A 10,218-nucleotide genomic window follows, 5' to 3' on the forward strand; every position below is an offset into this window, starting at 1 on the left:
CTGTGGTGGTCACCAATAATCTTGTACGAGCTATAGAACATCGGCAGTTTACGTGATTCACAGAAACACAGAAAAGTTTTACACAGTTTTACTTACTGCAAGTTAGTGATTTGACTCATGAGCTCTTGATCATAGCTATCTAACTGGTTTTCTATAAACAACTCTCTAAATACTGCATGTGGACTCTTTGGTATTGATTTTGTGTCAGAATTCGTCATCGGAGGCTTATTGGGCTCAAAATTCTGATTTAAGCCTTCATTAATGGCATATCTTAGGTCTTGTAACCTCTGGTCGTAAATAGTGGCTTTACGAAAGTTATAATAGCTTTCTTTTACCATTTCAATATACTGTTTAGTTTTCAGCCTCTCCTCTAAGGTTGTGATTTTGTGATTCGTAAATATTAGTGCACATTTATCATCTTCCAATTTAATATCTGACTTGGGTTTGTTTAATATTTTTTCTCGTATTGACTGTAGAAGCTCTTTGTCAACTTCTATGTTTTTTGGTGAATTTGTTGTAAGCTGATGTAGTTGGCCGAGCGAGACTGGACTAGAGGTAAGTTTGGACAGATGAGATGCATTTAACTTGCTTATAGATATCTTCATTTCTGTCATACTACTTTCGTTCACTGTAAACAGAAGTTATTATTCATTAATTCCTGAATGGCACTTTGCAAAGTGTAATGAAAAATAATAAACAAGAGTCACTTATTATCTCAGTTTAGTATCAGAGTGAGAAAAATATCACATGTAGACAATGACAATATATAATAAAGAAAGTTTGTTTATTATATGTTGTCAATATTGTAACTTCTGTATAAGAACATCAGGGAGAGGGGCAAAAAATTATAAGAACTTTTTAAATGCAACAAATAATTCATGTATTCAAATATCTTAGTGAAATAAAGCGAAACTTAAGCATTGCTTGTTTACAGACTCACCTTGCAATAGTTCGCCATACTTTTTGTAACTTTTGTGTTTGGGTTTTTTCTTTAGAGATCTAATGGCATTAGCCGTTCTCGTAGACTGGTGGCGAGCGAGGAATAAGTTTTCTAGAATGTTATATAATTAAATAGACAGATATAGGTTATGTTTATATATAAACAGACATGTTAAATTAATATTATTAACAACTTTACGTATACGATTTTATAAGATAAACATTATTAATTAATTAACATACCTGTACAGTGCGAAGTTAAAAGGATTTTCCGACAAAATGAACATTTTATTTGTGTGAGCGATATATTTTTAAATGGACTAGTCGATGGTAATGTAGCACCGTGGAAATTATTTTGGCACAAGTTCTTTGCAGACAGAAGCCTATGCATTATTTATTAGTACACCAGGACCATTACAAAACAAAATCATAAGTTTCATGCCGCTATTCAATCGAATCCAATTTGAATTTTTTGAAATTTCTTTTTCTAACCACGTGAAAATGAAGTACGCCACAGATTAATAGATATTAGACACAGACGACAAATGAAGATATTAGATACTACCACCACAGACGACAAATGAAGACTACCACAGATTAATTTAAAACTAAAAAGATAGCTAGCACAGACGACAAATGTAGCTAGTATCTAAAACTCTGTGATCGAAGCACAGATAAATAATTAAATAGGTATCTATTATTCTGTGTGTGTATCGGTTTCGTTTGTTTGTTTGTTGTTACTTGTTGTGCATTTGCGATTTGTGGATTTTTTGTCTTACAAACATTATGTTCCTTGCTTACAAAGTTTAAAGAATATATTACTTTCTACGAAGAGATTGGCAATTTTGATTTAGTCTGCTTTCACTTAATTTCATTTAGCTCAATCAATTGATTTCATTACATACATTTTCCATTTTTAAAAATTATTCAAACACAAGTAAGTGTCTAAACAATATTTAAATAATCATAATATAATAACTTTAACTTACCAACAAATTTACTCACTTGGTTCGTTCAACAGTGCCTCGCAGTAGCGCACCTTCGTACTTGCAATTGGAAAAGCTGGTAGATATCTTGGAAAATAAACGGTGGCTCGGGACAGGACCCTTCCGAACAGCTTTTGCCAGAAACCGTAGTAGGATCGAATGGGAAGAAACGGCCTATATTTTAAACAATTGCAAAGGATATGGCTGCATTAAAACCTGGCAACAGTGGCAAAAGGTTTCTATTATTTCTCACTTTCATCTATACATTGGTGTACACAGGGTTTTTAACCAGGGTAAGCACTGTACGTAGAAAATAGGAAATTCCCTAAAATAATAAATACTCAGGGTAAGCAGTGCATATTTGCATCTATGATGTGCACACCACTGCTGGTATACTACAGAGATATTTTTTTTATTTTTTAAAAATTGGCTCTCGACTACAATCTCACCTGATGGTAAGTGTTGATGCAATTTAAGATAGAAGCGGGCTAACTTGTTAGGGGAGGATGAAAATCCACACGCTTTTTGGTTTCTACATGACATTGTATGGGAATGCTAAATCACATGGCGGTATGTTATTGTCAGTAGGGTGGTAACTAGCAACGGCCGAAGCCTCCCACCAGCCAGACCTGTATCAATTAAGAAAATCTCAACTGGGAATAGAACCCAGGACCTCTGTCTTGTAAATCCACTGTGCATACCACTGCCACAGAGGCCGTCTTAAGGAGGTAAAGTTGGTGAAGTATATCTGGATATACTAAACTGATTTTGAAATTCTTTTATCAATAGAATGTTATTTGCCATTTATTATTGGCTATATTTTATCACAGACAGAACCTTTTGTTAAAACTCATTCGCTTTCATAGTTAATTAGTAATTTTCTTACAGTATTGGAAAGACAAAAAAGGTGCAGTAAAACGCAAAAGCAATGAAATTGAAAGGCGACAAACTATTAGTGGGTTAGGTGACGTAGCTGTGTTGAACCCTCTGGAAGAAAGAATTTTTGCTCTTATGGGAGGTGACAAAGTTGCAAATAATTTAGGTAAATATTAGAAAACTGGCTGACGCCGCGCGGTTTCACTCGCGTGGTTCCCGTTCCCGTAGGAATACGGGGATAATATATAGCCAATAGCCTTCCTCGATAAATGGGCTATCTAACACTGAAAGAATTTTTCAAATCTGACCAGAAGTTCTTGAGATTAGAGCATTCAATCAAACAAACAAACTCTTCAGCTTTATAATATTAGTATAGATTTGTAGATAGAGAAATAGAATTTTAATTTGCTAGAATAATTAATTTGAAATATTCTTTCTAATATTTGATGTGTTTATTTTTGGTACGCAATCACAAAAAAAAAACACAATGTAGTTAGTTTTGATGACGCTATTGGCTGACCTTTGTCATTTGGAAGCTGCACTGTGCTTGAAATATTTCTATTATAAGTCTATAAATATAATATCATATCATTTTCTAAAAAAAATGTGGTTTATAAATTGGTCTATGGCAGGACACTCCTTTGTTGGAAGACTGTGTAAACACAATCTATTACCACAGGTATTGGTTTGACCTTTGTAATTACTACAGACTACCAAACACTAAAAGTCTGTAGTCATTACAAAGTTTAACAACCCAAATATGATATTTACATAGTTGTAAGTTGCACTGCACTGCCTCTTACAGATCCAGACAATGAACAACAAGATGGGGAAGGTTTCGAAGACTCAAAAGGAGACAGTCAAGTTGGACCAGCAGTGAGTTATCTGAGGTCACCAAGGAGATGCGAGCAACTTGGCAGAATGACCACACAGATCCCTCTTCTACAAAGATTTTTTTTTTTATTCTTTACAAGTTAGTCCTTGACTACAATCTCACCTGATGGTAAGTGATGGTGTAACCTAAGATGGAAGCAGGCTAACTTTTAAGGGGCAGAGAATGAAAACCTACACCTCTTTCAGTGTCTACACGCTAAATTGTTGGCGGCATGTCTTTGCCGGTAGGGTGGTGACTAGCCATGCTGCTGCCTCCACCAGCCAGACCTGGACCAATTAAGAAAAACTCAATCGGCCCAGCCAGCGATCGAACCTAGGACCTCCGTCTTGTCATCTGTTGATGTGTGTCTAATGTGTCCTCTACAACAATGATTTATAGCCAATGATGGAGTAAAACTTAGGCACTGTATGCTTGCTGTAGTACAGAGAACATGAGAGCTGAGACTTAAATGTTCAGTTAGTACTACTAGCTGTCAGTAGCTTGGTGGAAGCCATAAGAACACAACTAAACCACTCAGGTGCAAGAACTAAAACTGATTAGGCTTAGGCTGAGAATGTTTAAACTATGACTGTCAGATGTTAATTTAAATATCTGGGACACATAGTTTTACATGTTCTTTGGGGCACATTTATTCATAAAAGTAATTACTAAATATACATTATATTTATTTTTAGTGGATTACAAAAATAAGAAAACCAATTTCGAACAAAGGTTATGATTCACAATATTTGTGAAGACAATCAACAAATCAAACTGTAATCAAAATAAGTCCCTAGAATGGCAGAGAATGACCTTGAGTGGAGTCACGCACCTGTGAACGTTGTGTGTAGGGTTAAAGGCACCTTTTACAGAAAAAAATATATAAGGAAGACGAATGAAGGAGAAGGATTCATTATAATTTTAGATTATCTACTGCTGGACAGAACCTTTTGTAGTAACATTCAGTATATAGTTAGGTTAGTAAATAATTTTGCCTTTCAGTATTTGAAAGATAAAGAGGTTGCAGTGCAAAAACGCGAAATTAACGTAACTGTCATTAAAAAGGAACAAACTAGTGGTGCTTTAGACGATGCTGCTGAGTTGAACCCGCTTAAAGAAAGAATTGTCGATCTCTCGGTGGATGACAAAATTACTAGAAATTTGGGTAGGTATATAATTTTTTGAAATTTTGTTAATACAAAACCCAATCTCAATTTTCTAGATTCAATTTTCCTTCTATTATCTGAAATATCATAGTTTATGTTTGGTAAATAAGCACAAAAAAAACAATGTCTGTTTTGTATGGGAAAAGTATGACATTCATGGTAGACATAATTTGAATTATTTATTTTTTATTATTTTTATTTTCTTTTTAAAGGAGATGGTCCAAAATTGTATGGAGCCCAGGTCCAGTCATTGTACCCTAGCGGAAATAAAAGAAAATATTATTGTAACTGTTTTTGATTATACAAATCTACGAATTTACTTTTATTCTTTCGAAATAATATTCATTATATCCCAAGAAATGCAACACTAATACGGGTGATAATAGCGGATTGATGACGTTTTCAATGCAGTAATCGATTTGACGTTTGCTGTCAATTGTCATGTCATAGTTGCTTTAAGGGCGGCATCTTGATTTAACTCAAAAACTTGGGTTTTAATTTTAATTATTTCTTTTTATTTAGTTACATTTATTCACTTTAATAAATTTTAATAAGATCCTTGTATTTTTTTAATTATAATAATACGGAACACAAGAGTGGACCTGAAATGGACCATCTCCTTTTCTAAATGAAATGGTTTGTTAGAAATTGTTCTATGTCAGGATGTCTGTCTGGTTAGCTAGTAAAAAAAAAACCAAATCCCACACCGGTTGCAGTGGGCGAAGAGTAATGTTTTTGGTAGTCTGTAGTAATTATTAATTCAAATTTTTATAACCCAAATGCCTCTTACAGATCGAGACAATGATCAACACAACTCGGAATATTTAGAGGACTCAAAAGACAGACAGGCTGAACCAGCTGTGAATTATGTAAGACCATCAAGGAGCGAGCGTCCTGGCAGGATGCAGAGAGAATGCATCCTTTACAATGTCACTCTGCAATGGCTACTTTGACCGAGAGTTAAATAGCCATGGAAGAGTGATGGAGAGAAACTGAAGCGTTATTAGCTAGCTCTAGTACAGAGTAAAGCTAGAATTTTAGCACAGTTAGCGCTAGCTGTTAATATGTACTCTGCACCACTGTAACTGATTAGGCTTAGGGCTCAGACCAAACACCTATGGACTTGTATTGCACCCAAATTCACCAACAAAATTGTATGTCGTTTTTTGAGGGGCATGAGGGAAACTCATACATCGAAAATATTTAACACCAATAAATACATTCTGTGTCCTTACACTACACACAACTATAAAGTTGATTCGCAATACACACACTTGTAATTTTTACATAGACTAACAAACACAGAATATTCTACTCCTTATACAGGACTAGCTGACGCGGCGCGATTTCACGTTTTCGTTCCCGTAGTAATATGGGGAATATATATATTATATATGCTATAGCCTTCCTCGATAAATGGGCTATCTAACACTGTAAGAATTTTTCAAATCGGACCAGTAGTTCCTGAGATTAGCGCGTTCAAACAAACAAACAAACTCTTCAGCTTTATAATATTAGTATAGATATTTGATTGCTTTATCGATGTTTAGCTGTTCCGGCTGAAAAATCAATTATTTTTGATTGTTTTTACTTACAAATTAAACGTAACTTCATATTTTTGTAAACTAAAAGTTGTTGACCATTTTATGCCATTCAACTACACAAACTATCTTTTTTAGGGAGTTTTTAGTACATGACGAAAACGATTACAATAATGAAATATTGATATAGAAACAGTTCTTATAAACGCGTTAGATCGTCGATCTTATACTTTGACATAATTCGTCTGAGGCATATGGACATCTACTTCTGGATAGATCTTTTTGCAAGAGCTTCCAATTTATAATGTTGATAAATAATTTTGTCTTTCAGAATTGTAAACACAAAAAGGGTGAAGTGCAAAATGGCACAATCAACGAAATTTTCATTAAAAAAGAACAAACAGGTGATGCATTAGAAGATACAGATGACTTGGACCCACTAACAGAAAGAATTGTCGATATCTCGACTGATGACGATGTCACTAAAAATTCGGGTAGGTATATATTTTTTTGAGAATTTGTTTATACAAAACCCAATCTCAATTTTCTAGAATAAAAATTTTTAAATTTCCCTTTTAATATATGAAATGTCGTTTATGTTGGGTACCTAATCCCAAAAAAAAAACACAATGTAAGCAACTTTGTATAGAAAACGTTTGATGATATTTATGGCAGATATCATTTGAAAGCTATGCGTGACTGATATTTACATTTTCTAAATAACAGACAGTATTCACTTAATCCAAATCGCACACAGACACAGAGGGCGAAGAGGAGGATTGTGTGTTTTATAGACTGTAGATTCTAGAGATCTTTAGTAATCCAAATGCCTTTTACAGAGCAAGACAATGATCATCTAGACTCTGAATATTTAGAAGACTCGGAAGAAGACAGACCGGCTGAGCCAGTGAAAAGGAGGTATAGGTCACCAAAGAGACACGAGCGTCCTGGCAGGAAGACACGACGCAATCTTCTACCAAAAAAACGCCCTTTAAATCGTCGCTCTGCAATGGCTAATTTAACAGAGAGGTTTATAGCCATTGAAGAGCGACGAAGTGAAACTGAAAGCCTATTAGCTCGTTCTAGTGCAGAGAACATGCAGGCCCAGACCAAAGTGTTAGCACAGTTAGCACTGGCTGTTAATAACTTGGCGGAAGCCATAAAAACACAACCATTCAGGTGCAACAATTGTAACTGATTAGGCTTAGGGTGAGAATGTTTAATTTTATAACTATCACTGACAGAGGTTAATGTAAATCAAGCAGGGCACGTTTGGCCGAGGATCGACGTGCTCTGCTAGAGACACCATCAACTTCCCAACTGGGCTGAGTTTTTAGTTTTTATTAAGGAATTCTTCATTTTTAAATAAGTGAGAAATAAATAAATACCTATGGGTACTTAAGAATATTTATTTTAAGCTTAGAAAAACTCAGTATTTCATAGACCAAATCAAGACTTGATCCCGTAGGCTTAGCATGTGTCCACGACACATCTTGTGAGAAAAAACGATGTATTTTTGACCGATAGTGGCGGAGTTGCCGTAGAGTGATACTTTCTACTGCATCACTATTGCTAGAGATTTGGCTTTCCTTTATCTCTCCTTCTTTTCCTATGTCGTTATGTAAGAGTAAGACCACAGGAGCTCGTTAATCAAAGCTATATAGACTGGACTCACTGGACATATGAGGCAGTTGATCAGTTCTGATTGACTGACTGACTGATGAGTAACCTGTTTATTCGCTTTTATCTCTGAATCTACTTCTATATTGGGTGACAAAACATGCTGTTTTTGTAGGTAGATGAAAGAAACATTGTTTTTTGTTCAATGATTAATTATGTTTTTGTTTAATAGTTTCATCTAATTTTTATTACTAATTAGTTGTACCTACTATAAATACGAGGCATTGTTTCATCAGGATTTAATACAAAGAAAAAAGTTATCTGAAAAATATTTAATTTCATGCAGATTTAGCTGTTGTAGACATCTGCTATCAATAATGATCATAAGCTGTCTGTCCACCAGAGCGGAGCGAGGGATCGTAGCGGAGAAACGGACTAATGTGGAGCGGAGTTGCGTACTGTGTCTGTACTCCTATACGGAGTTGCAGACTATGTTAAATAAATAAATAAAAGTCAAATTTAATTTATTTAACCTCGCTCCGTTTACCCGCTCCGCTTACTGGTTTTATATGAATTTTTAAACTAGCTTGCAAGTCCCTGTCGACTTAAGAGGTGCGGAGATTTGGTGCACTCCTATTGGTTAATATTTCTCTGTTTCTCGGCTTCGCTGCCTCGCTCCGCTTCAATGGACTTGCAGCCTAAGATCCGGTTTCACTGGCTTCACCACGCTGCTTGTAAAGACTCATTCTGGACATTCTTCATTCTGTGGATGAAAATTGATTTCTTATACACCTGCTATGTAAATACTTTTTTAAATGGACACAGTCTTTAAGAAAGTTCAGAATTCCACAGAATTGACAAAACAACTCTAAATTATCATAAAATATGATAATATATTTTTAAATATATTGAATGATAGTAGGTACACCATAGATTTATATTAAATCTATTTAATTTAATTTTAAGTAAATGAAACTTTTGGTTTTTTATTACCAACTTCAAAAAGGTAGTTTCCCCGATTACTCGACAACGATTGGGCCGATTTGGAAAATTATAATTGTTTGAAATTGAAAGGGAAACCCCACACACGTACATGTTATGATGAGCAATCGAGGGAACTTAACTCTACACTTTTATTACAAGAGGAGTTATTTTTAGTTCACATGTTAGTGAAGTTCTGGTCAAAAACTACATCTCTCTAGTCACTAATAATTTATTCATAGATTTCACAAAGGCATTTGTTATATAAAAATAAATAAGACAGGAAAAAAGAATACTTTGTTTTATTTGAATACAATATTTAATTAATATACTTACTTTAGGTAGTTTTGAAAAGATCCATGGAGTACTCAATAAATTCACATCCAATTGAAGGAACCTTAGACCATTAAAAAGAATATTTAAATGGTCTAAGGAAGGAACTCTCATCCACATAGATTTACAATTCGGCACAAGTACTTACCTACTCATCCATAAAAGATTTATAATTACAGATCTATGTTTATAATATTTATAGCGCTGCTGATTTTGACAATTTATAGCTGCTGACTTGTGCTTGTGACTTCCAGTATGTTTAGATTAGATGAAAATACACATACAGCAGAACGTAAAACTTCCTCCTTTTTCAAAGTCGGCTAAAAAGTGTTGCAACACCACTAAAATCATAGATTTACAAGATAATTTTATGACTAAAATGTTGTAAATGTCATCAATCAATCAGAAGATGTCAAATGCAGGGTTCCCAACTTTGGGGTTTTCTCCCCAGATTTAGGGGGCAAATAAGTGAAATGGGATTTTTTAGGGGTATTTTCAGGGATTTATTGACTCTTTAATCTTTTCTTGTTTGACCTAGCGACTAATAACGATATTACGTTATACTACAACCACTCTGAGGCAACTGGCGGCAATTTTCATCGAATAAAAAAAAAATTTATTCATTGTCGACATTTATGATTTCTAAAAATCTGAATGTTCAGATAAAGACGTAATATTTTGTCTGTATGTTTGTTGTACAGCATATTATTTCTAAATTTTTTTTTATTTTTAGGGGGACAACTCAATAATTAAAGCGATTTTGACACAAACTTTAGAGATAAACATTTTGGAGAGTTGGTAACACTGGTCAAATGTCATCTTAAAATTGGTTGACATTGACAGACAAGACAATTGACAAATCACAAAACATGAAAAAATACAATTTTCTGTAATTTTCTGTA

General features: G+C 34.4%; 2 protein-coding genes and 1 long non-coding RNA gene across 5 annotated transcripts in view; 1 reads left to right on the plus strand and 2 right to left on the minus strand.

Moving 5' to 3' along the window:
* The window catches only part of LOC112050921 (DNA-directed RNA polymerase, mitochondrial), a 31,465-nt gene extending 29,985 nt beyond the window's left edge, over nucleotides 1-1,480 (minus strand). The window contains exons 1-3 of the mRNA XM_024089336.2: nucleotides 1,183-1,480; nucleotides 941-1,051; nucleotides 97-628 (exon numbers count right to left, since the gene is read on the minus strand). Of these exons, the coding sequence (XP_023945104.2) occupies nucleotides 97-628; nucleotides 941-1,051; nucleotides 1,183-1,330 (791 nt within the window). The 5' untranslated portion in view covers nucleotides 1,331-1,480. The remainder of the gene's footprint in view (nucleotides 1-96; nucleotides 629-940; nucleotides 1,052-1,182) is intronic.
* Nucleotides 1,481-1,654: 174 nt separating this feature from the next.
* LOC112050927 (uncharacterized) lies at nucleotides 1,655-9,276 on the plus strand. Of its 3 annotated transcripts, XM_024089341.2 has the most exons (8): nucleotides 1,655-1,876; nucleotides 1,961-2,160; nucleotides 2,814-2,967; nucleotides 3,607-3,677; nucleotides 4,678-4,840; nucleotides 5,634-5,710; nucleotides 6,714-6,876; nucleotides 7,222-9,276. In XM_024089341.2, coding segments are annotated over exons 1-8 (1,188 nt in total). In that variant the 5' UTR covers nucleotides 1,655-1,875; the 3' UTR covers nucleotides 7,581-9,276. The 3 variants fall into 3 exon arrangements, with proteins under 3 accessions (XP_023945109.2, XP_023945110.2, XP_052743262.1); XM_024089342.2 differs by lacking the exon at nucleotides 1,655-1,876 and having other exon boundaries at nucleotides 1,981-2,218; XM_052887302.1 differs by lacking the exons at nucleotides 1,655-1,876; nucleotides 1,961-2,160; nucleotides 2,814-2,967 and having other exon boundaries at nucleotides 3,636-3,677; nucleotides 4,371-4,840.
* On the minus strand, nucleotides 8,320-9,672 carry LOC128199152 (uncharacterized). The gene is made up of 2 exons (XR_008251832.1): nucleotides 9,465-9,672; nucleotides 8,320-8,765 (listed from the first exon to the last, which is right to left on the minus strand). It is a non-coding gene; the product is annotated as an uncharacterized LOC128199152 (long non-coding RNA).
* Between the last annotated feature and the right edge of the window lie 546 nt (nucleotides 9,673-10,218).

The sequence above is a fragment of the Bicyclus anynana genome, chromosome 19, assembly GCF_947172395.1.
Source record: "Bicyclus anynana chromosome 19, ilBicAnyn1.1, whole genome shotgun sequence".
Classification (NCBI taxonomy): Eukaryota; Metazoa; Arthropoda; class Insecta; order Lepidoptera; family Nymphalidae; genus Bicyclus; species Bicyclus anynana.

What these genes read in the sequence shown, in the direction of transcription:
- LOC112050927 (XM_024089341.2), top strand. An exon ending in ACAGTCAAGTTGGACCAGCA is followed by an intron (nt 3,678 to 4,677) that starts GTGAGTTATCTG and finishes TTTGCCTTTCAG; the next exon opens with TATTTGAAAGATAAAGAGGT. An exon ending in CAAAATTACTAGAAATTTGG is followed by an intron (nt 4,841 to 5,633) that starts GTAGGTATATAA and finishes TGCCTCTTACAG; the next exon opens with ATCGAGACAATGATCAACAC.